The following is a 26,626-nucleotide window of genomic DNA, read 5'->3' on the forward strand; positions in this document are numbered from 1 at the left end:
TTGACATTTATAGAACACTACCTGACAATATATATCACCCAGTAGAATATACTTTCTTTTCAAATGCACATGAAACATTTATCAATGTAAACTGTATTTTAAGATATAAAAAATTTTCTGATAAATTTAGAAGTATTTAAGTCATACAAAGTATATTCTCTGACCACAAGGGAAGTGAGAAAAAAATAACAGAAGATATCTGGAAAATCCCTAAACATATGTAAACTAAACAATACACTTTTTTTTTTAACGATTTATTTTTATTTATTTCTCTGCCCTTCCCCCCTGTTGCCTGCTCTCTGTGTCCATTTGCTGTGTGTTCTTCTGCATCCACTTGCATTATCCAGTAGCACTGGGAAACTGCATCTCTTTTTTGTTGCGTAATCTTCCTGCGTCAGCTCTCCAAGTGTGCAGCTCTGATCCTGGGCAGGCTACACTTTTTTCATGTGGGGCAGCTCTCCTTACAAGGCACACTCCTCACACGTGGGGCACCTCTCCACGGGGGCATCCCTGCATGGCATGGTACTCCTTGCCCGCTGCAGCATTGCACGTGGGCCAGCTTACCACATGAGTCAGGAGGCCCTGAGGTATTAAACCCTGGACCCTCCATATGGTAGATGGACGCTCTCTCAGTTGAGCCACGTCTGCTTCCCTAAACAACACACTTTTAAATAACTCATGATTTATAATAGAAATCACAGTTGAGTTTAGAGAGGAGAGGGTATAACTCAGTGGATGAGCACCTGCTTCCCATGTATGAGGTCCCAGTTTCCATCCCCAGTAACTCCTTTTTTTTAAAAAAATTGAATTTAGAAAGTATTTTGAATGAAAACACAACATATCAAAGTTGATGGGATGCACCTAACTCAGGATTTAGAGGGAAATATATAGCACTAAATGCCTAAACTAGAAAAGAAGAAAGGTCTCAAATCAGTGACCTCAGCTTCCAACTTAAGAACTGGAAAAAGGTAGCAAATGAAACCTAAAACTAAAAAGGAAACAATTAAGATCAGAGGAGAAATCACTGAATATAAAAATAGAAAAAGAGTTTCAATGAAGTAAAAAGCTGGTTCTGTGAGAAAAATCAATAAAATTGATTGACCTCTAGCCAGACAGATCAGAAAAAAGGAGAGCTGGCACAAATTACCAATATTGGGAATGAGAGAGATGACATCACTAGAGATCATGCAGATATTAAAAGGAAAATAGTGGCATAAGACACTCCAGTGTGCTGCTCACCCACAGAATCTTTAAAAAACTAACAAACTGACAAGAGCCATCTTCCTCAGAAACTCAGAAAACAGTTCTATTAGTCAGTGTTCTCTAGAGAAGGTCTGTTGGGACTTCAGTCTTGTTATAGGTCTGGAAGAAAAGAGGGATGATGGGGTGGATCATGAGAAGAATTAGATGTGTCTAGCAAGCTGATATATCAGGGCATTCCATTGCAATTTCATCTGGTGAATCAGGATTAATCTCTTCAGGTAGAGGAGTGAGGCTGTTTCCTCAGGGGAGGTGGTTACAGGTTTATTAGGAACAGCAGGCTAATCTCGTCAGATAGAGATTGAATGGCAGATTCCTAAGGGTAGACTAGAGGTCCAGAGACTGGTTCTTCAGGGCAGATTAGAGATCATAAAGCTGGTTCTTCAGGGCAGACTGGAGGTTAGGTGGCTGATTCCTCAGGGCAGACTATTACAGGTTCATCTGGCAAAAACTCAGCAGAATCTAGGGTTTAAATGTCTCATGACCATCATTATCATCTCATATGTCCCCATTCCAATTTTCAGGATTCCATTCTTTCCAATCAGAACCCTGCAAGTTTGGGTATTTAGTTTACATTGTAATTTAGCCACTTACATAATGAGACTCTGGGTCTTGTTTTCTGAAATCTCGAGTCTGTGGCTACACGAAGTAAGATTTTCTGTCAGGGCACACATAGACACTTTCAAGTCTTTCATGTGGTGCTTAAGTTGGAAATCTGAAGCCTTGAGCTCAGCCCTTTCTTTTATAACTGTATCCAACATATTTGGGAACAACCAACCAACATCATTATATCTTTTAATTCCACAAAACTCTGTTAAGATGTCAAAAACACTCTCACCCAAAGCATTCCTTCTTATAAGCATTTAAGTAACCATTTCCAGTGGTGTAATTTTGCATATCTCTGTTGCCAACTCACACCATGGGCTATCAGTGACATCTTGATTGTTGGAAAGAGTCATTAGTGCCTCTGAATGTAACAGATTAGAGAACCAATTCCGAAATCCAAAGGAAGAAAGGAAGGGAGGGAGGAAGGAAAGAGAAATCTCATCCTTAAGATTCTATTTCTTAAGAACCACCCCACTTCTGGCACCCAAGCTGTATTAGTAAGGGTTTTCTAGGGAAACAGAACCAACAGAGCTGGTAAATATTATGAGATGTCTATAAGAATTGGTTCACACAGTTGTGGAGATCAGCAAATCTAAATTCTGTAGGGGACTTCTGGGAAGATGGAGGATTAACGAGGCACAGGACTCACTTCTCTCCCAGAAGAATACCTAAAGGACAGTTAGAAACTGTCTGGAAAACTATTTTAAGGGCTTAGGAACCAGGGGAAGCCTGGACACTATCCAAAAGAGAGAAGGGCAAAGAAAAGGAGATTTGGTGGGGAAGATCCATGAGTAATGCTGCAGATGCACCTGCTGGCACCTAAGCCCCCACTCTTGGAACAGACAGCTTTGGGTCCTCTGGCCCCTGACTGTGGCTATGGACTGAGGGGGCCACAAGGGTCCACTTCCTTAGGAAAGGGGATTAGGAGGGTCACAGCCTAAGGCCAATTCAGGTTTTGGCCAGCAAGCAGGGTGGCAACATCCCACAGTTCATCCCCTTCCAGGCCAGTGGGGCTGTGACATTGTTTTTCCTGGGAGCCAGCAGGGAGCTAAAAAGGACCTGCCTTCTTAAACACCCTTCCTACAAACCTGGACTGGTTGCTGATGATGCAGAGCAGGGTGGAGTGAAATTTAATTCCTCCCTGGGAAAAGGGAGGGTGTGTCTGGCTGAGGGAAGAGAGCAGTTTCTGAGCAAGATTTGTGAGACTTGGCTCTGAAAACCCCACTCCGAGGGGGAATTCTCCAGGATATTGCTTCTGTAACACCCACTCGGACAGGGTTCTAGTGAACACATTCGCCCCTAGGGTTTGAGTAGAGAGGTCTGCCAAAGAGCAAGACCTGCTGGCAGACCTGGAATGTATATGCAAAGAAGGTAAAAGTAAATAAATAAAAGAAAATTTTTGGAACTTTTACTGCCCCACCCCCTCCCCAAGGCTCTTGGAAACTAGTCTGTATCCCATTACTGGGTTCTTAGCCCTGGTTTGAGCAGTTAAACATGGGCAGTCCTAAAGACCTATAACAAATTGAACCAAGAATCATTCAAAGAATATCAGTAATACGCAGCAACTCAACACTAAATCCCTAGGTAAGAGAGAAAAACTGACCATCAGAATAAACTGACATTGTAATCAGATACCTGGATATCAGCAAAAAATTACAAGCCATACTAAGAAAAAGGAAGACATGAGTCAGGCAAAGGAATAAATCAAAGTCTCAGATAAGACACAGGATTTAAACGACTAATCCATGATGTTCATCCAAATATCATAAATCAAATCATGGAGTTGAAGGACATCATGGCTAAAGAAATAAGACATTGGGTGAACATAAAGAAGAATTTGAAAGCTGGAATAAAAAAATAACAGAGCTTATGGGAATGAAAGTCACAATAGGTGAGATTAAAAATAGAGATATAGCAGATTTGAAATCATAGAAGAATCAGCAATGTAGAAGAGAGCAGAGCTGAAATTGAAAGAGAGAACAGAGAAAAGAACGGGAAAAATTGAACAGGGACTCAGGATGTTGAATGATAGCATGCAGCACAACATACATTGTCATGGGAGTTCCAGTAGGAGAAAAGAAGGGAAAAGGGGCAGAAAGAATATTTGAGGAAATAATGGCTGAAAAATTCCCAACTCTTATAAAAGATATGAATATATATATATCCAAGAAGCATAATGCACTCCCATCAGTCATAAATATCTATGCACTTACCTGTGGTGTGCCAAAATATATAAGGCAAACTCTGGCAAAACTGAAAGGAAAAATAGATGTCTCTACAATAATAGTTGGAGACTTTAACATGCCACTCATGTCAATAGATAACAACTGAGAGAAGGTGAACAATGAAACAGAGAACTTGAGCAATATGGTAAGTGAGCTAGACCTAACAGACATATACAGAACACTGCACCCTGTGATGGTTAGGCTAATGTGTCAACTTGGCCAAGCAATGGTGCCCAATTGTTTGATCAAGCATTCACTGGGCTAACTGTAATACACAGACATTTCATGGACTTTAATCATCAGTGAGTTGATTGCATAGATGGCTGGTTACATCTACAACAGGAGTTCTTAACTTTTTTATTCCACGGACCACTTTGCCAGTCAGGTGAAAAACATGGACCCCTTCCCGGAATGTAGCAGCAGATAGTTTTATGACACTCAACATTGGCATGTCTTTAAATTAAATTTTAGTATTATTCAAAATTATGTTTTACAACTTTTTCCTAATTTCAGTACCTGATAACCAAACATGTTTCAATATCTGTTCAAATGATCATTTTCAGCAAACATTTAGAAATTTGAGTTTTCCCAAGGTATCATGAAACCATCTTTATCAACCTTTTTTGCAGGCAGTTATCCACTGCACTCAGAACATGTTCCATCAAAATAAAAATCATACTAAGTCCCCACTATATTGTATATTATTTAATAAATACATCATACCAGCACCAACATGTCCCTGCAAGAATAATGCTTTTTTGAATTTTCAATTCAAGTTCATGGACCCCCTGAAATATTTCCACAGACCCCTTGCAGGTCCATGTTCCCCTGGTTAAAAACCCCTGATCTACAATCTGAAGAGATTGCTATCAGCAATGAGTAATGTGTCATCCAGTCAGCTGAAGGCCTTAAAAGGAGACTTGATCTCAGCATTCAGAGAGAGAAACCCCACCTCTACTTCAGATAGCCAGCATCTCCTGGGGACTTCAGCAAGGACCTTCAGCTGATTCCCTGGCTTGCAGCCTGCCCTACAGCATTTGGACTTGTGCGTCCCCATGTTTGCATGAGACAAGTTTATAAAATCACATACTATTTATAGATATCTCCTTTCAGTTCTGTTTCCCTAGAAAACCCTGACTAATACCCCAAATCAGCAGGATATACATTCTTCTCAAGTGCTTATACATCTTTCTTCAAGTAACTCTCAATAGGAAAGTGGATGCGGATCAAGCAATTGAGCTTCTGCCTACCACATGGGTGGTCCATGGTTCAGTTCCCAGTGCCTCCTAAAGAAGACAGTGAGCTGATATGACAGGCAGACATGGCAAGCTGACTCAACAAGATAATACAACAAGAGACACAAGAAGAAAAACATAATGAGAGACACAACAAAGCAGGAAACAGAGCTGGCTCAAGTGATTAGATGCCTCCCTCCCACATTGGAGGTCCTGGATTCAGTTCCTGGTGCCTCCTAAAGAAACACTGAGACAGACACAGCAAGTGCAAACAATGAGGGGATAGGGAGAAATAAATTAATCTTTTTAAAAAGCTCAATAAAAAGACTGAAATTATATGAAGCAACTTTTCTGATCATAATGGAATGAGGCTAGAAATCAATAATAGCTGGTGTAGCAGTTTGATATAATTAATGAATTCCAAAAAGAAATATTGGATTATGCTTGTAATCTGATCTGTACCTAGGCATGATTGAGTTATGATTAGGGCATTGAGTCCCCACCCCTTGGTGAGTGGGGACACACAGATAAAAGGCATGGCAAAGAACAGAGTTGAGGGCTTTTAATGTTGGAGTTTTGGTTTTGGAGTTTGATGCCGAAGACTTAAACTGGAGCCCTGGGAAGTCAGCACACAGAGGAAAGAGAAGCCAGCCTCAAGAAAGAAGGAACCTTGAAGCCAGAGTAAAGCAAGCCCCAGGAACGTAGGAACCCAGGAAGCCTGAACCCTTTCAGATGTTGGCAGCCATCGTGCTCCAAAAAGACTTTGGTGAGGGAAGTAACTTATGCTTTATGGCCTGGTATCTGTAAGCTCCTACCCCAAAAAAACACCCTTTATAAAAACCAACCAATTTCTGGTATTTTGCATCAGCACCCCTGTGGCTGATTAATACAGGTGGGAAAGGGGGAAATTTGCAAATATATGAAGTCTAAAGAATACACTCCTAAACAATCAGTGGGTCAAAATAAAAATTGCAAGAGAAATTAATAAATATCTTGAGACAAGTGAAAATGAGAGAACACAACTTATCAAAACTTATGAGATACAGTGAAGGCAGTATTGAGAGGGAAATTTATAGCCCTAAGTGCCTATATTAAAAAAGAAAGAGCTAAAATCAAAGGCCTAACTGAACACCAGGAGAAACTAGAAAAAGAACAGCAAACCAGTCCCAAAGCAAGCAGAAAGAAAGGAATAACAAAGATTAGAGCAGAAATAAATGAAATTGAGAAAAGAACAATAGGGAAAATCAACACAACCAAAAATTATTTCTTTGAGATCAATAAAATCAACAAACCCTTAGCTAGACTAACAAATTAAAAAAGATGCAAATAAATAAAATTAGAATGAAAGGGGGACATTATGACTGACCCCACAGAAATAAAAAGGATCATAAGAGGATATTATGAGAAATTGTATGCCAGCAAATTAGACAACCTAGACATGGACAAACTCCTAGAAACACACACAACAACCTACATTGACTCTACAAGAAATAGAAGAACTCAACAAATCAATCACAAGTAAAGAAAGAAACTGAATCAGTCATCAAAAATCTCCCAACAAAACAAAACAAAAAAAGCCCAGGTGGCTTCACAGGTGAATTCTATGAAGCATTTTGAGAAGAAATAATACCAATCCTGTCTAAACTCTTCCAAAAAAATTGAAGAAGAGGAAAAATTTGCCCAACACATTTTATGAAGCCAATATCACCCTAATACCAAAGCCAGATAAAGATACTAAAAGAAAAGAAAATTACAGACCACTCTCACTAATGAACATAAATGCAAAATTTCTCAACAAAATACTTGCTAGTTAAATCCAACAGCAAATTAAAAAGAATAATATTAAAAGAATAATACACCATGATCAAGTGTGTTTTATTCCTTTAGTATGCAATAGTAGTTCAACACAAATTCTATAATACAGGCTGAAAGCTGGGAACTCCCGTGAAGGTTTTCAATGAATTCATCAGGAGAAGCTAGCTGACTGAAGGAGAGATGGAAATTCTTCCGACAGCTGAAATCATCACTTTCCTTTTAAGCCTTCCACTGATTGGATAAGACTTTCTCATTTCTGAAGGTAATCTCCTCTATTGATTGTAGATACAATCAGCCTTAGATGCAATCAACTTACTGATGACTTAAGTCCATGAAACATCTTCACAGTAACAGGCTAGTGCTTCCTTGACCAAACAACTGTACAACATAACCTTGCCAGGTGGGCACATGAACTTAACCATCCAAACAGTTAAAGGGTTATACTAACTGGGCAAATGTCCAGTCAAGAAAATGCAACTTTAAAAAACAGGAGAAGCTTATGGTGCTCTTGCTGGCCCCTCCTCTCCCTTGTATCCAACCCAGTACGGAGCCAGAATCTGCTCCAATTGTGAGCCCCTAGCCCTATTCTGGTGGGATCAGAGCAACCTCTATGTGCATACTGGGATGCTTGTATGCTGGTGCCAGTCTATTAGGTGGCAGCCTGAAGGACTGAACCAGGAAACACCTCTCTGACTTGCCCTCCCAGAACTTGCCATGCAGGCAGAAGCAGCTTGTTTCTTATAGAGCTAAGGCAGTGTAAGAAACAAATCAAAATGCCACTCAGGGAAATTTCTCTCACATCACTTCCTGGATACAGATTTACAGAATACACAGTTCAGGGACTAAATCTCAGAGTTCACAGTTTAAAATATTAAAACGTACAGTGTGCAATAAAAGATGTCAAGACAAACAGGAAATGATGGCCCTCTACAAAGGAACAAGATGAAAATCTAGAAAATATCAATGAAGAAGACCAGACTTTGAACATACAGGACAAAGACTTTTGAAAAACGATCCTTAGTTTGCTTAAGGATATAAAGGAAAATACAAAGGAAGAACTAAAGGATATCAGGAAAACAATGAATGAACAATGTAAGAATCTTAATAAAGAGATAGAAATTTTAAAAAGGAGCCAAGAGATGAATGGATTAATAAAATGTGGTATATACATCCAATTAAATATTTTTCAGAGCCATTAAAAGGAAAGAAGTTCTGATACATGTGACAACTTGGATGAACCCTGAAGACATGTTCAGTAAAATAAGTCACTCACAAAAGGAAAAATACTGCATGATCTCCACAGATATGAAATAATTAAGCAAATTCATAGCTTCAAAAACTAGCATACAGTTTACCAGGGACTGGGATGACAGGTGGGAATAGGGAGTTAATGCTTAAATGGTACAGAATTTCTGTTTGAGGTGATGGAAAAATTTTGGCAATGGTGATAATGGTAGCACGATATTATGAATGTAATTAATACCACTGAATTATATATTTGGATGTGGTTAAAGGGGAAATTTTACATTTTGCCAGAATAAAGATTTTTTTAAAAGTTGCTTTTTTATAATACAAACCATGAGCCCTAATGTAAGCTATGGAATATAATTAATAGTATAGTTATACTGATATTATTTCATCAACCGTAACAAAATTACCACTCTAATGCAAAGTGTTAACAATAAAACTGTGTATTTGAGAGGAGGTATATGGGAACTTGGTATTTTTGGAATGATTTTTCTGTAAGCCACAACTTCCTTAACAAAAAATAAATTTTAAAAAGGTTAAGGAAATATGAAGAGATTTTTGCCAATAAATTTGATAACTTAGATGAAAAGGACAAAGTGTTTGAAAGATGAAAATAGCAAAACTCACTCAAGAAAAAAAATAGACACAAGGCTATTTCAGTTATCTAAAGAAAACTAAATTTATCTTTTAAAAAATCTTTCCACAAAGAAAACGCTAGGTCAATATTGCTTTGATGATTAATCTGCCAAATATTTAAGGGAGAAATAATTCTATATAAATTCTTCCAGAAATTTGAAGAGGAGAGAGTATTTCTCAACTCAATATATAATGCTAGCATTGATTTGATGCCCAAAACAAAGACATTACAAGAAAACTACACACTAATAGCCCTCATGAACATGAAAACAAAAATTCTTAACAAAACTTCAACAAATTGAATTCAGCAATATGTTTAAAAAAGGTAAAACAGCATGACCAAGTGGGTTTATCCCAGGAATGCAACACTGGTTTAGCATTAAAAAAACTACGATGGGGAAACGGACTTGGCCCAGTGGTTAGGGCATCCGTCTACCACATGGGAGGTCCACGGTTCAAACCCGGGGCCTCCTTGCTCCGTGTGGAGCTGGCCCATGCGCAGTGCTGATGCGCGCAAGGAGTGCCCTGCCACGCAGGGGTGTCCCCCGCGTAGGGGAGCCCCACGCGCAAGGAGTGCCTCTGTGAGGAGAGCTGCCCAGCGTGAAAGAAAGCGCCGCCCACACTTCCGTGCTGCTGACTGACAACAGAAGCAGACAAAGAAACAAGACGCAGCAAATAGACACAGAGAACAGACAACCGGCGAGGGGTGGGGGGTGCGGGGGTGGAATTAAATAAAATAAAATAAATAAATCTTTAAAAAAAAAAATCTATGTAGGAAGCAGATGTAAGTCAAGTGGTTGAGTGCCTGCTTCCCATATAAGAAATTCTGGGTTCAGTCCCTGGTACCTTCTAAAAGCAATACAAACAAATGAAAAAACCAACTCTTTTGTGGGATGAATGTAGCTCAGTGGTTGAGTGCCTGCTTCCCATGTATAAGGTCCTGGGTTCAATCCCCAGTACGTCCTAAAAAAAAAATTGTAATTTACCGTATTTGTAGACTTGAAAAGGAAACCTAAAACACATTTCTGAGAAGAAATTAAAGAGGAAATGGAATTAAATAATTTAGAGATAGCACATGTTCATGAATTAGAATTCTTAAAATGTCAATTCTCAAACTGATCTATAAATCTAACACAGTCTCAATCAAAATCAAGCAGGCTTTTTTGTAGAGATGTGGCAAGCAGAATCTAAAATATTTATATGGAAATACAAAGAACCTATAATAGTTCAAACAACTTTGTAAAAGAACAAATTGAAGAACTTATATTACCTGATTTCAAGACTGATTATAATGGTAAAGTACTCAAGATAGTACAGTACCGAAACCAAAATAGAAAGACCAATGGAAGAGAGTAGAGAATCTAGAAATGGGCCCACACATATATGGTCAATTGATTTTTAGAAAAGGTACAAAGTCATTTCAGTGGGGAAAGGATAGTCTTTTCATCAAGTGGTGCTGGAATAACTAGAAATCCTATGCATATAAGTAAATTTTGGTCCATACCTCATACCACGTAAAAATAACTCAAAATGGATCTTAGAGCTAAATGCAAAACCTAAAACTATGAAATTTCTAAAAGAAATATAGGAGAAACTGTGAATTAGGCAAATATTTCTTAGATACAATGTCAAAAGCAGTACAAATAGTTAAATTGGATTTCATAAAAATTTAGGACTTCTGATCTTCAGAAAAAAACACTGGTAAGGGAATGCAAAGGCAAGCCACAGACTTATAGAATATGTTAGCAAATAATGTGTCTGATAAAGGACTTGTATCCAAAATATATAAAAACTCTCAAAACTCAGTAATAATAATAAAAGATAAAAAATTTTCAATAGCCATTTCACCAAAGAAGATATAGAGATGGCAAATAATCACATGAAAAGATGCTCAAAATGAAATATGATACTATTACACACCTATTAGAATAGCTAAATTTTAAAAGGCTGACCATATCAACTGTTGGCTAGGATGTGGAGAACTAGAATTCTCATACACTGTTAGTGGGGATGTAAAATGATGCAATCACTTTGTAAAACTGTTTGGCAGTTTATTAAAAAGTTCACCCAGCTATTCCAGTCCTAGGTATTTACCTGAGGGAACTGAACACGTATGGCCGTACAAATATGTATACATGAAATATTCATAGCAGCTTAACGTATAATAGTTCTGAACTGGAAACAACCAAAATGTCTATCAACAGGTAACTAGATAAACAACTGTAAGATAGCCATACAACGGAGTGTTACGCTGAAAAAAAAGGAAATAAACTCTTGCTCTATGAAATAATATGGATGAATCTCAAAATAATTATGCTGAGTGAAAGAAGCCAGACAAAAATAGTACATAGTGTATGATTTCATATATAATATATACATATAATTATTGAAAATGCTAGCTAATATATAGCAGATGGGTGATTGCCTTTCATTGGAAGATGGGGACAAGGGTGCATGGGAGGGAGGTTGTATGAAGTGTCACAAGGAAACTTTTGGGGGTGATAGACATGCTTATTGTCTTGATTCTGGTGATGTTTTCACAGGTATATGCATGTCAACACTAATCAAATCGTATACTTTCAGTATATGCAACTTGTTGTATGTCAAGTATATCTCAATAATGCTGTTAAAAAATACATTAGAAACTCTTCTCAGTCATTAGTAGGCCGGGTATTACCATAAATATTGTTTGGTTAGGCTGAGTGTTCTTTGATTAGGTTAGGTATTACAGTGAATTGCTGTTTGGTTAGTTATTACAGTGAATTAACCCAAAAAGAAAAATACTGTAAATTCTGTGTGTGTGTGTATGTATGTGAGGGAGTGTGCATTCATCCTACTTGTAACTGGAATTCTAGATGCATACATAGAGCTTTCATTAAAATTTATGTATATGTTTTCCCTGCAGGATCAGCCTCCAACTTCAGCTTTTTCAGATGGATGAGGTCTCTTCTAATCCCCCCCTGCAGGTCTGTGCCAATTTGGGACGAGTACCAGGGTGGATGTGTGTCCCAGAGCCCTGGGAGGTGCTAAGCGTTTCCTGTTTCTGGCTGAGCTCTGGCATGAATTGTGATGGTGGGAAGCTGATAATTGAGAACCTTGAGGAAATTCAGACACAGCTTCTCACTGTCCTCTCCCACACCCAGCCCCCAAGCTTCGCTCATCAGAAACTTCCTCTGGCTCTTGTTCTCTTCCCTTCTTATCTTCAGTCCTTATAAAGAAGGGTTTTATTTAGAATCTTGGTGATATTGCCCAGAGATAAATAAGAGAGCTATTCTTCAGTGAGTTCATAGTCTAAGACACATCGATACTCATATGTATACTCATACTTAAGGTCAAAGCCCAAAATATTAAACCAGGACTTACATTCTTCCATCTCAAGTCAAAGATCACACATGACTGTACCAATGAAAGTGCAGAGGCAAGTACAAAAGTACAGTAGAATATTTTTGGAATATTTCTGTGGGACCTCCATGTTCAGACACATGGGGCAAGGACGAATGAACCTTCTTGAGAAATCGGAAAAGGCCTCACAGAGAAGGTCAGATTTCATGAGTGCCCTAATCTTTTCCTTCTCCTTCACCCTTTGCAGTGCCATTGCTTTCTCACCTATTAAAGCCTCAGGATTCTGGGAAATTACTCCTACCCTTCCCTCCCCTTTCAGTATCAACAAGGAGGCAAAGCTGCAGGCTCTGAAAATCCAGGCAGAGCCTCACCAAATATTTATGTTTATTTGGTTTCATTTGGTTTGTTTTTGAAACTCGAGATGTCTGGGTTTCACTGGCCAATACCTCCACCTCCCATGCCCAGACATTGGTAATGGATCATGGGACCCTTTCCTTTTGATCCCAGCTGTAAGTTTAGAACCCTTTTTAATTTTTTAAAAATTTTATTTTATTTTAGTTATATATATATATAGTTATATATATATATTGCACAATATTGTGACTTATATACTAAAAAATAGCTAAAGTGGCTATTTTTACAGCTAAAACGGCTGTAGCATTTTAGCTATTTTTGAGTATATAAGTCACAATATTGTGCAATCATAACCACCAACAATTATCAAAACTTTTCTATCACCCCAAAGCACTGTACCCATTAAGCACTGACTTCATATTCTTCTCCATCCCCCACTCCCAGCCCTGGTAACCTCTAATCTACTTTCTGTCTCTATAAATTTGCCTATTCTAGATATTTAGTATAAGTGGGATCATACAATATTTGTCCTTTGGCATCTGGCTTATTTCACTTAGCATAATATTTTCAAGATTCACCCATGATATATCCAGAATGCTTTGTAAAACCATTCCTCACAAGCACTTCTGATCTATTCAAGTTGGCATGAAAAATGAAATCTATTTGCCACTTGGTTGCTAGAGCTTGAAAGAAAAAGGAGCAGTGGTGGGTGGCAAGCACTAGGGAAAGGCTTAGGGATCTGGGGTCTGATTTGCAGGGATATTTTAGTCATTTCCAGTTTTAAAGCTAAATGTCTGTGGGAGTGAAACCACCAAGAGGGTCTGTTTGCCTGACATGCACAGAAGACAATACTGTATTGCCAGGATTTTTAGAAGAGTTTATTACGTGGTTGGCCAGCAAGGAGACTGGAGGCAAACCTCAGATCAGTATCCCCAAACAAAATGAGAGCTGGGTTTTATTCTGTCTGGGAAAGGCAGCCTTAAGGGAGTAGCTAAAGATGGGGTGAAGTGCTTCAGGCCAATCTGGTTTGGGAAAGGTGGGTGAGTGGTGGGGTGAGATGACGTGGGCCAATCAGTCTTGAGAAAGGCAGAGTTAAATGGAGCATGGTGTATTATAATTATGCTTGGTCCTAAAATGGAGGCCTTCCATACTCAGTAACTAGAACCAGTTAGAGCTGACTTCAGAAACTAACTTTCCTCACAAGGCCATAAGCCTCCTATGAAGAAACATGAAGAGGTGGGCATTTGAATGAACGTTTCTAGAAACTTCTAAAAGCCAGTAAGGGAGGGGCTACTCTGAAAAGTAGGCTAGTAAGTGGTGGTTTTAAGGGGCAGCAAAGTGGCAGTTTCAGTCTCCCCTTTTAACCAGATATTCTTCAATCTTGAGGGATTAGGGGTGACGACCACTCTAATACTTCCTCCTGACAGGGGGCATTGACCAGGATTTGAGGAGTGAAACTTTTTGGCTTGAAGCTGAAGATATTCTCCAGGTTGGGGGACGTCTGGTTCCAGTACAGTCATGCACTCTCAATTTTTGATAGACGCTGCTGAGAGGAACAGTCTAATAGCATGTAGTCTCCTTGCTATTTCCTTTTGAAAAAAAAAACTTAAGCCTGTTCTGGGTTCACAAGTATAACTAAGGGGTGGAGAATCTTGGTTTGGGTGGTGGTCTTGCTCCAGTGCCAGGGCACAGAAAGCCTCAGTCTTCTTTCAGGAAGATGGAGAATCATCCATCTGGATGGTGATGGGTTCCAAATGATGGATCCAAGGTCAGATGCCCTCTAACTTAACAGAAGAATGAGTATCAAGCAAGCCTTGCCAAGGTCCCATTGGGCTTTTAATTGATTTTCTGCGTGCTGCATTTTCCAGTTTCTAAGAAGTACCCAATCCCCTGGATGATACAATGCAGGAGGACATCTGTGGGGAATAGGAACCAATCAGAGACTTATTGGTGTATTGCAGAGAGGATGACTACTAAGGATTGAATAAATTTTATGGTTTCCAACTTGGTAATAACATGCTCATTGTATAGATTTTGATTACAATTGGTTTTAGGGAGGGTCTCCCGTACATTATTTCATAAGGACTCAAACTGAGTTTGCTTCTAGGGGCTACCCTTATTTTAAGCTGGGCAACTGGCTGAGCTTTGTCCCAGGTATAATTTGTCTCTTGGCAGATGTTAGCTAGAGTTTCCTTTAGGACACGATTCATTTTTTCAGTGGATTGTGGTCTCCAGAATGCATGTAGCCTCCAATCAGTTCCTAAACTGTTAGATACATCTTGAGTTCTTTAGCAATGAAGGCACTCCCATTATCACTTTGAATAGAGAGCAGCACTTCAAACCAGGGAATAATTTCCCTTAGTAAGGCCTTAGTTACTTCAGACACTCTTTCTGTTCTGCAAGGCAAAGCCTTACCACACCCTGAGACAGTGACCACAAACACAAGCAGATATTTATAATTTCCTTGGGCTTTTGGCACAACAGTAAAGTCTATTTGCTGATCTTCCCCCTATCCTGTTCCTCACACTTAAGCCCCCTTTTAATCAATCTTGGGATTGATTTGGGCATGAACAAAACTCTCTTGGGTTCATCTTTGTGTTGTTTTTCTCATGCTAGGGGCCACAACGTACTTCTGAAGCCATTGGTACATGGTGCCCCTCACATAGTGAGTGCTCTGATATAAATAGGTGATAATTCTTTCCGTTAAGCTTTCTGGGATCAGGACTACTTCTTGTTTAAAAATCCAGCCCTCCAGACTTCTAGGAAGATGAAGGATTAGAGAGGCAGAAGGATAACTTCTCTCCCAGAAAAAGTAGCTTGAGGACAGGCAGAGACAGTCTGGAGGATTGCTGTGGGGCTCAGAACATCAGGGGAAGATGAGCCAGCACTGAAAAGAAAGAGGGGCAAAATAAAGGAGTCTCAGCTGACTGAAAAATCCTGCGAGTAAAGCTTCAGCAGCAGCTAGCACCCATCCCCTCATCCTCAGAGCAAAGAGCAGTTTACAGACTGCAGTGATTGTAGATTGCAGTGACTGTGGACAGAGGGGGTTACAGGGGTCCTCTTCCCCAAGAAAGGGGTGAGGATGGACACCACCTACAGCAAATTCAGATTTTGGTGTGAACTTGGTCTGAAGCATTGGAGGAGTCACACACATCCAGGCCAGGAGGGGCCATCACTTTGTTTGTACTGAGAGCTGGCAGGGAGCTAAAGATAATTTGCCTTCTCAAACACTCACTTACTGCCCTGGGCTTGTTGCTGAGAAAGCAGAGAGAGGGAGGGTGTGGCTGGTCAAGGGAGAAGAACAGCTTCTGAGAAGGTTTATTTCTGAGACTTGGCCAGCCCTGAGGACATTGCTTCTGTACCACCTACTGCTAACTTACACTGAGTGCATCCCCCCTAGCACCCAGGGTCTGAGTTGAGAGGTCTGCCAAAGAGCGTCATCTGGTGGCAGACCAGGAAAGTGTATGAAAAGGGAAAAATAATAAGTAAATAAGTAAAGAAATAAAGAAATAATAACACAATTGGGTGCTTTTATTGCCCCTCCCTCAAAGGACCTTGGAAACTAGCCTGTACCCCATTACTGGGTTGTTTGCCCTGGTTTGAGTGGTTAAACAGGAGCAATACTAAATATCTAGAACAAATTGAACCAAGAGTCAAAAACAGTGGTAGCATACACCTACGTAACAGTAAATCCCTAAGCAAGAGACAGAAACTGAACATCAGAGTAAATTCAACATCAGAATTATATGACTAGACATGAGCAAAAAATATTTGCAAGCCGTAATAAGAAAAAGGAAGATATGACTCAGGCAAAGGAACAAATCAAAGCTCCAGACAAGGCAGAACTTGAAACAGCTCACCAATGAGGTTTATACAAATCTCCTAAATCAAATCATGGAGTTTGAAGGACAACTTGGCTAAAGAAATAAAAAATATTAAGAAGACACTGGATGAGCATGAAGAATTTGGAAACATTGGATAAAAAAATAACAGAGCTTATGGGATGAAAGACACAATAAGTGAGAATAAAATACAATAGAGGCACATGACAGCAGATTTGAAATCATGGAAGAAAGCAGCAGCAATGTAGAGGACAGAACAGCTGAAATTTATAAGAGAACAGAGAGAGAGAGAAAAGAATAGAAAAAATTGAGCAGAGGCTCAGGGAGTTTCATGATAGCATGAAGCACAACAACATATGCATCATAAGAATTCCAGAAGGAGAAAAGAAGGGAAAAGGGACAGAAAGAATAGTTGAGGAAATAATGGCGAAAAAATTCCCAACTCTCACGAAAGACATGAATGTATATGTCCAGGAAGCACAGCATACTCCAATTAGAATAAATTCAAATAGACCTACTCCAAGACACATAATATTCAGAATGCCAAAAGTTGAAGATAAAGAGAAAATTCTGAAAGCAGCAAGGGAGAAGTGAAACATCACATACAAGGATGTTTAGTAAGTCTTTGTGCAGATTTCTCTCCAGAAGCCATGGAGGTGAGAAGACAGTGGTACGATATAATTAAGGTACTGGAAGAGAAAAACTGCCAGCCAAGAATTCTTTATCTGGCAAAACTGTCCTTCGACTATGCTGATGAGTTTAAAATATTCACAAATAAACAGAAACTAAGAGGATTTGTAAAAAATCCAGCCCTCTTGAGTGGTCTGTACTGGCTCCCCTGGTGCCTCTGGAGTATACCTTGGAAAACCCCACTCCTCGGCTCTTGACAGGACTTTTGAGGAATATTAGGTTGTAAATGGTGTTAAATCAATGACTAGTATAAAAGCCACAATAACTACTTTAGATTTCTGGAAATTGGCTGCCTCTTCCTGCTTGATCTGCTAAATTGTTTCCTGTTGCTATTAAGTTATTATTCCTTTGATGCAGGGCAATGGATGACTACTATTTCTTGAGACAGCCTGATAGCATCTAATAAGGCCAGAATTATGCCAACATGTTTTTTCTCTTTTTTTTCCCCGTAGTCAACAGACCTCTTTCCTTCCAAATGGTTCCATGAGCAGGGACCACTGAAAATGCATTTCTAGATTCCTTGAATATGTCTACCTTTCGATCTTTCCCTAAGTATAGGGAACTCGTGAGGGCTACATGTTCTGCTCATTGAGCAGGAGTACTGGAGGAAGGGCCTTAACTTCAATTACCTCTCATAAGGTTACTATCGCATACCCAGCCCTTTTGTGTCCCTGGTCCATTAAGCTGCTTCTATTGGTGAACATCTCCAAGTCTGGATTCTCCAGAGGTTGATTTGTAAGATCAGGACAGCTAGAATACACTTCCTCAGTGTACAAATAACTGATGGTTGGGAAGTAATGTTTAAAAAGGAGATTGCTTTTGACCTCACATTGGGATTGTCTAGTAAGATAGCGTGGTATTTGTCTAACCTTCTGAATGTGAGCCAGTATCCCCCATTTTGCTCTAGGAGAAGCAACACACAGTGCAGGGTGTATAAAGTTGTAGGTTGTCCTAAGGTAAACTTTTCCACTTCTTGCAGCAATACACAAGTGGCTGCCATGGCTGAGAGGCAGATCAGCCAACCCTGTACTACTGCATCAAATTGTTTTGAGAAATAGGCAACAGGCTTCTGGGTGTCACCAAGGTTCTGGGTTAAAACCCCCAGACTGACTCCTTGCTGTCCTGGGTAAACAAGTCAAAAAATTTGGGGGGGCGGGGGGGGGGGGAGCTGAGGGGTAAGCAAGGGAGTAAAGATTTTAAGAAAAAGAAAATGAAAAAGTACATAATCCATGCCTCAGCATGGATCACGGGCAAACTGCAGGATGAGTTACACTTGTAACTTTTTAAAGGCCTTTTTAAAGCCTTTCCTCCTCTGCCATCATGATGTTGGGGCAGGGACCCAGTTGTTTACTGTTCTGATTGGTTACCCCACCTGTCAGTTCTCAGGAGGCCAATGGTGAGCCCTTTTGTTTGGGGTTATCCAGGACCAATGGGGAGGCCTGTTTGGAGTTATCCAGGACCTCCCCTTGGCCCCAGAAAAAGTCCCAACTGGGACCTCAAAGTCAAGGTCAAGGTCAGGGGCGGGGGGTGTCTTGCATCCATGTTGTCTGTCAGCCATGTTGTAACTCGTATTCTCCTTGATAATTCCCAGTACTAGCCTGCCTCACCTCTTCCCTCAGAGAATTCACACCCTAATTCTTAAAGAGGCACTGAGGGGCGATAATCATTATTCTGTAGCAACTTCCTGCTGGTTAGGGCAGTAATCCCTGCCTAGCAGGGCATAAACCTCTCTGACTATTCTAGTGCTGTTGAGGGAAGATGGTTCCGGCACCCTAGTTGGAACTAGATTAAATCTCAAAAGGCTTTTTCATATCTGAGAGGCTGAGGGCTGGGGCAGTCAGTAGTTTCTCCTTTGTTTTATAGAATGCTCGCTTGCATGTGGCTGTCCAGTTTAGTGGTTCCTGGTCTCTTAAAGCTACAAGGATTTAACTAAAAGTCCAAAACCTGGTATCCAAATACAACAGAATCCTGCATTCCTAGAAACCCTCACAGCTGTGTTTGGGTGGTCTGCTCATCCACTCTGGCTAAGGCTTCCCTTCTGTCTGGCAATAAGTTTCTTTGCCCAATCAACAATTCAAACCCTAAAAATCTCACAGTAGACTGTGAAAGCTAAGCCTTTTTCTTAGATACTTTATATCCCTGGTCTGCCAGAAAATTTAGAGTTAAAATGGTATTTGTAATTTTATGCTTCCTTTGATCAACTAGCTATCAAGGTATCATCTATACATTGCAAAAGTATTCCTTTTTGGAGCTGTAACTCTCTTAAATCTTTGGCCAAAGTTTCCCTGAATAATGTGGGGACATTTTTAAATCCCTGAGCAAGCACTGTCCAATAGCATTGTTGTTTCACCTTTTTGAACCAACAGAGTTCCCTGGACAGAATAGTTAGCAAAGTGTACAGATTGGCACTACTGGGTAGATATCCTCTACTATATGATTGGTGGCTCTCAAATCCTGTACAAATTGATACTCCCTTTTAGTATCTGACTTTAAAACTGGTAGAATGGGGATATTATATGGAGATCGGCAAGGTCAAATTAGCTGCTATCTAAGAAAAGAGTCTAGTAGGAGTTTTATGCCTTCCCAGCCTTCTCTTTTCAATGAGTATTGTTTAAAATTAGGAACTGCCCTGTCAGGCTTCACTCTTGCCTGGACTGACTTAGCATTTCTAACTGTTCCTGGCCTCTAGTCAGCTCACAGCTCTGGCTTTATTTTCCATCTGGACTCCTTCTCCTAGGTGCAGCAAAGCAGACTGGAGGGCACAGGCCTGGTCTGGGGGAACTTTGGTGCCCAATTTATCTGCTGTAAAGTTCTCTCACACATTCAATTTGGTTAATAAATCTCTTCTGACTAGTGACATGGGACACTCAAGCATATAAAGAAAGCTGTGTTTAAAATTGGTACTCCCTGACATTCAAGTGGTTATAAGAAAGGTTTATAATTTGAGGCTCCAGCCATTCCAACCACCTCAACTGTTTTTGGAGACAGGGTCCCTTGCTTCTGATTTAAAATGGAGAAGGTAGCGCCAATGTCAATTAAAAGTCTGCAAGTCTCTTTCCCACTAGTATAGATACCTGAGGCTCCTCATGGGAAATGTGATGCATCCACCAGCATTGGAAGGTGCCTCTGGGCCCTGTCATTCCTGATCACTCTTGTCCTCTGCAAGCTGTGGCCTTTGGTGCATTCCTCTGAGGGATGCTTGAGCCTCCCCTTCCTGTGGCAGCCCAGGCATTCTCACCTTCAGTGTCCTTCCTTCTTGTAATAAGCAAATTGTTGTGGCCGTAAGGGGCAAGTAAGTCAGTGGGGGCCCTTCGATGTTCTTTGCCTGATTCCAGTTGTCTCGATCCAGTTAAGCTTTGGCCGATGGCTGCTCCCAGCAAGGCGGCTTGCGGCTTCATCTGCTTCTCTTGGAGTTGAACTCAGTTGTCAAAAATCACAAAAGCAATCTCAGCCAGTTGAGACATTGGCATTCCAAATCCTCCACCTAATTTCTGCAATTTCTTTCTTATTTTTGGAGCTCTTTGACTAATGAAAGTCATATGACTCAGTCTTATATTATCTGGATGTTCTCAGGATCCAGATCAGTGTATCACACATATGTCTTAAAAATCATTTCTAGAAAAACCGACATATTTCCTTTTGAACCCTGTTGGAGCTCCTGAACTTTCTTCAGTTTGGGACATCTTTCTGCATTCCTGTTATGACGCACCCTTTAAAATGATCTAATTTAGATCATTCGGGTTCCCATGTGGCTCTATCAAGGGAGCGGCCAAATCTCCAGGAACATAAATAGGATATTAGGTTGGTAGTCATGCAACCTATTGGCCTCCTGCCAGGCCTTTTCAGCGACCCTCCTATACTCCTTAAGGGTGAGAAGAGTTTTAAAAAGTGCTTGAATATCTGCCGAGTTTGGGTTATGAGTAGTGAAAATTGGGGTGAAAAATTCTCCATTTTCTTGGGGTCATTTCAGTAGGAAGGTATATTATTTCTCCAGTTACACAAATCAGAATTAGAGAAAGGGAATGCATATAAATGAAACCTCTGGGGAGTCCCTGATCATCCAATCCAGTGGGAATTGCCTTGCCTGGTACTGGATAGTTCCCTAGTCAAATTGCGTGCCCTGGCAAGTGTGGGGTGGAGAGACCATTCCTGATCAGGAGATAAGGGGAACTGGATGAGGACCTGCTCCAAGGTGAGAGGGCATTGTCTTCCTCCCATTCCCCAGCATAGGGAGGTGTGGAAGCTGAGGATAATTCTAAATGTGATAAGGAAGGGTCCTCATCCAGACTAGAGTCCAGTAGCATGAGAAACATGGGGCTGACCCATTCCTGATTACCTAGTTACCTTTTTTGGAAAGACCCAACCCTGAAAATCTCCTTCTTTTTGGATCATAATGTAACATTTTTTTCTGCAAACTCTTATTCTGACATAGAGACCTAAAGGATTGTACATAGGGGATTTCATCCCATTTCTCTTCCCTTTTACAAAACAACCCTAACTGCTGATAGTGATAGAGCTGAGAGACCCATTTGCCAGCAACTGCTCTCCAGATTCTAATTTTTATTGAAGCCAGGCAGTGTTACAGAAAAATATCATCCTTTTCTTTTTCATAGACCCATAACTAAATGTAGACCAATTATCCAAGTCACAATTTAAAGGGCTACAGCCATCAGTACTGTTAACATTTCCCATAATTACAATTTTAATTTTCAGTGCCTAACCAAGAATTCTTACAACTGGAATATCAAAAGAAGAGAGACCAGAGTGGGACTTGAACCCACAACCAGAGCATGAGCACTTTAGTGACTGACTCTTACATGCATGGGACCTGCACCCAGTATAACCTAGTTGGACTAAGGTTGGATTCATACCCACAACCCTAACCTAGTAACCAGAGTGGGACTTAAGCCCACGACTAGAGACCAGACAGGTTTCACGTAAGTAGGCATCTTAACAAAGTTATTCACCCAGAAAATGTTTTTACCTACAACTGTTTCTTCTCTCAAAATTAAACTGCACCGAAGGGCCAACAACACCGGTGGGAACAGGAGAGAGTCCTGGTATTGAGCTCCTAGACTAACTAGTTTAGGTGGCTGCTCAGGGTCGAACACTGGAAAACTCCATCCTGCAGGGGCTGTGGAGCCTTGGTCTCTATGACCATTCCTTAGTTGTTGCCAAACTGATACCTCCAAGAGGATCTGTTTGCCTGATGCAACAGTAAGTCACCAGGATTTCAAGAAAAGAGTTTATGGTGTGGTCAGCCAGAAGGAGATTAGAGAACCCTGAACAAAATGGGCACTGGGGTTTTATACTGTCTGGGGATGGCAGGCCTAAGGGAGTGGCTAAAGATGGGGTGAGGAGCTGCAGGCCAATCCAGTTTGGGAAAGGCAGGTGAGTGGCATGGTTAAATGATGGGGTGAGATGACATGGGCCAATCTGTCTTGAGAAAAGGCAGGGTTAGATGGAGCATGTTCTGTTTCAAGTATGCTTGGTCCTAAAATGGAAGCCTACCATGCTCTGTGACTAGAATCGGTTAGAGCCAGCTTCAGAAATGGTAGCTTTTCTCACGAGGCAGCAAGCCTCCTATGAATAAACATGAAGAGGTGGGCATTTGAATGAAAGTTTCTGGAAACTTCTAAAACTCAGTAAGGGAGGGGCTACTCTGAAAAGTGAGTTAGTGAATGGAGGTTTTGAGGGGCAGGAAAGTGATTGTTTCATGAGGTCACCACCTCTCTCAACTCCTGAGATTCCACCTTGAAGGTCATTGAAGTGCTGTGTAGAAAGAATACATTAGGAAGAGATTATCCTTTGAGAAGGACAGCACTTTTGTAGGAATAGAATTCAGTCCACATCATTCATAGCAAAAGTAGCAGGCTCTGTGGTCTTGTAAAGTGAGTGGTGGAGGCTTCAGCTAAGTCAATGTCAAACTTGCGGGCTTCACCCTGGCTCCTGGGCAATATTTTGTTGTGGTTATACAGGAGGGTGTAAGGAACAAGAAATGGCGATTCATTTAGAAGTAGAAATTGGTAGTTGTGTTTTCTGTTTTGTATTTGGAATTTGTCCCCCAACTCAGGTCCCAGGCACCCTTCAAAACTAAGGATAGTAATATTGTTGAGTATGTTTGGGAAGAGAACTTTGGCTATGTAACTTCTCTGTTCTGTCTACAATTTGCAGAAACTGTGTGAAGTTAAGTTTGATCTTGAGAAAGCTTTCTTTCTTGAAGCCCTAACAACTGCCTTGGTGAGGATTCTTAGGCCATTATAGACTAGAAAAATGAAGTATAGGATTTCCCCAAACTCAGAGAAGTATAATGGCGTCTCCTTTTAAAAAAAAAAAGGATTAGCAGGGAAAAAAATGATTTGGCAAAAACGCTTACATGGTGACTGGCATTTTTGTCACTTCTTAACCTTATTTTTGAAGATCTGCCCTAAATAGAAGTTAATTCATTTCTTAGAAAAACTCAAACCTATATAATTTAGATATGCTGTCACAAGTGGCTACAATGCCTTAGTCATGTGATACAATACGTTTATCCAGAGAGTTATTTGAAGTTTTCTGGTAAGTTGCACAGATTTCTAACATTAGATATCTACCGTATCAAATATATGCCTCATTTAAATTGAATCTTACTACTAGTAAAATAGATGATTCTTTTAGAGTAAGTTTTTAAGAAGAAACCCATGCCTCAGTTATGACTTAAAGCCCTAACATAGACCGTAGGAACTGGAAGGGGCCTGGAAGGAAGAGGTAATAGAAGTACAAGGAGGCAAAGAGATTTGTCTGGGCTGCTAAGCGGATTAATGACAGAGCTGTAGCTGTATCCATCTGTCTTCTACCCTGACTGAGGGTCTCATCTTTCCCTACTCCTTGTGCGTCGCTCCCCTTTCTCATGTATCCCTAACATTCTTCTCTAACAGTTTATTCCAACTCTAGTTGTATGCAGAGACTTCAATTACAAAGGAATCTCTACCCTACTTGCCCTTTGTCTTCAGGCCAACTTCTTGTCAACAGCCTCTGCAACTTCCCTCTCAGCGGCTTGTTGTGTGAGCTTAGCTACGGAAATCATTCCTCATTCTACTTTCTTTCCAATGAATCAAAGAGAAGGTTTCACTTTCGACTGTTCTCAATTTTCCAGTCCCTCCATTCCTTTGTTTCACTTGACAAAAATCAAGGAAAAGTAATAGAGACCTGATATGTGCCATTTGGAAGGCAAAAACTCAATGTGGGTGCTCGACCATCAGTTGGGTAAAACTTTATATTATTATTCTAAAGAAAGGTAAATCCCATTTCCTCTCTCCTTATTTTAGGACTTCTCATACTTTGAATTCATAAACTGCTCTACATATAGCTTTCAACAATTGTGTTGAAAAATTGTGTTGAAAAATTCTTAAAGAATTATGACAGCTAACCTTTTTGCAAATAATGTCTCTATCCAGAGTAGGCATCTTCACTGTTAAGCATTTATTTCTTTGTTTCTGACCACCCTCCGTGTTTCTCTCACTGAAGGAGCTTGCGGTCCCCCCAGGAGCAGATAATTTTGGCGCCATCCCTAGCTAGGGTTGACATGGAGATGACTCAGCTTACCCAGGAGAATGCAGACTTCGCCACTCGGGACCGTTACCACCACTCCTCCCTCGTGAGTCGGGAGCAGCTGATGCCTCAGTACTAGGGGTAGCCCCGGGTCTTCGTCTCTGGTTGCTCTCCAGTGCACAGCAGACACAAATCCTGGGATCTTTATGGAGTTGGTTCTCCTCAGGAAGAAACTCAAAAGACCTGTCCTCTGACTGCCATTCTGGACAATGGAAATCTGGATTCTGGTCTGGAGCACCGTGTCTAACTCGGAGTAGCCGTTAAGATGGTGGTGGCCTCCAAACCAGGGCTCCCCATGGGGCCCCAAGACCATCGAGTGTGGAGAGCCCGAAGCAGATTGTTTGTTTTAAAGGCTACAATAAATATTTTAAATTTTACCTTATTATTTATTTTTTAGGTATTTAATATGTTCACATGGTTCGAAACCCAGAAGTATAAACATATATATAGTGAAAAGTCTCCCTCCCACCCCATTTTCTCAGTTCTCATCCTCTGCCCCAGAGGTAGCCATTGTTTTTATGAATGCTTCCAGCATTTCTCTATGAATATACAAGCAAACAGGACTGTGGGTTGTTGCTCCCTTTTTATACACAAAAGGAGACATATTATACACTTGTTCTGTACTTTGCTTTTTTCTTTCAACAATCTATCTTGGAAACATTTCCATATCAATACATACACAGTTTCCTTATTATTTTTCATTGTATGAATGTGCTATAATTTATTTCACCAGTTCCACAATAATAAGACATTTGGATTGTTTCCAACATTTTGCTATTACCATCAGTTTTCCAGTAAATAATCTTGTACACTTTACAAGTATAAAGTTTATCTGTAGGCTAAATTCCCAAAAGTGGAATTGCTGGATCAAAGGGTAATGCATTTGTAAGCTATTATTGTTTAGTGAAAGTCTTTTTAATTAAAAAGTTAAATTACCATGAATTGCCCAAGGGCAACTAATGTTCTCAGAAATATTCATAGTTCCCAACTTCCTGAACACCTTCGCTGCTGTTTTTTGGCATGAATGGGCTATTTGGGTTCCCTGTGAGCTCAGTGTGGTGTTTATCACAAGCATCGGGCACTGGGGACCATCGCAGTGGCGTCCCCCAGATCCTATCAGCACCTGGCCCAGCATCAGGGGTTTCACTGCTGAAACATTGTAGGGTCAATCCCAACTTCTTTTGCTCTATAGTAGATGTTCTCAAAATTTACTGTGCTAAGCATCACCAGGGATGTTTGTTAATAACACAGATTCCTGCACCCCACTTTATTCAGTAAGTTTGGGGTAGAGCCCTGAAATTGACTTAACAATTAACTCAGGCAATTCAATGCAGACAGTCCTCGGACCAAATTTTAAGAAACACTGAACTATTCAATGGCCTAGGGTTAAAATAAATGAGGAGTGGGAAGGTCATGTTGAAGAACAAGTTAAATCTAAAATTCTCACCTGGATCTGAAGTAGCCCGTGAGACTTGAGCAGTATAATTGATAAAGGTCAGTAGTAAGTTTGGGTTTTCAGAAAGATGAGACACATATATCACTGAATCGTTCAGACAAGGTTTACTTATCTGAAGGATGCCAAAAAAAAAAACAACAGTCAGAATATGTGGCAGTAAGACCAGTAACATTTTCTAAAAGAGACAGAGGCTGTTTTTCCTGGCTCAAAAGTTTTATAAAGGAGTGACTGTTGCAGGTGATAATGTTCAAGTAAATAAAGCTCACAACAGACCTTTGGGGACTATGAACGCCTCCCTTCAGACCAAGCTGTCTATTGATTGATCCA

The 26,626-nt window shown here is 40.3% G+C and overlaps 1 protein-coding gene across 1 annotated transcript in view; it reads left to right on the forward strand.

The window, feature by feature from the left end:
• SLC12A8 (solute carrier family 12 member 8) overlaps positions 1-25,220 on the forward strand; it is a 201,031-nt gene extending 175,811 nt beyond the window's left edge. The window contains exons 13-14 of the mRNA XM_004465818.4: positions 11,931-11,991; positions 24,760-25,220. Coding sequence (XP_004465875.1) covers positions 11,931-11,991; positions 24,760-24,922 — 224 coding nt within the window. The 3' untranslated portion in view covers positions 24,923-25,220. The remainder of the gene's footprint in view (positions 1-11,930; positions 11,992-24,759) is intronic.
• The last annotated feature ends 1,406 nt before the right edge of the window (positions 25,221-26,626 follow it).

The sequence above is a fragment of the Dasypus novemcinctus genome, chromosome 4 (assembly GCF_030445035.2).
Source record: "Dasypus novemcinctus isolate mDasNov1 chromosome 4, mDasNov1.1.hap2, whole genome shotgun sequence".
Lineage (NCBI taxonomy): Eukaryota > Metazoa > Chordata > Mammalia > Cingulata > Dasypodidae > Dasypus > Dasypus novemcinctus.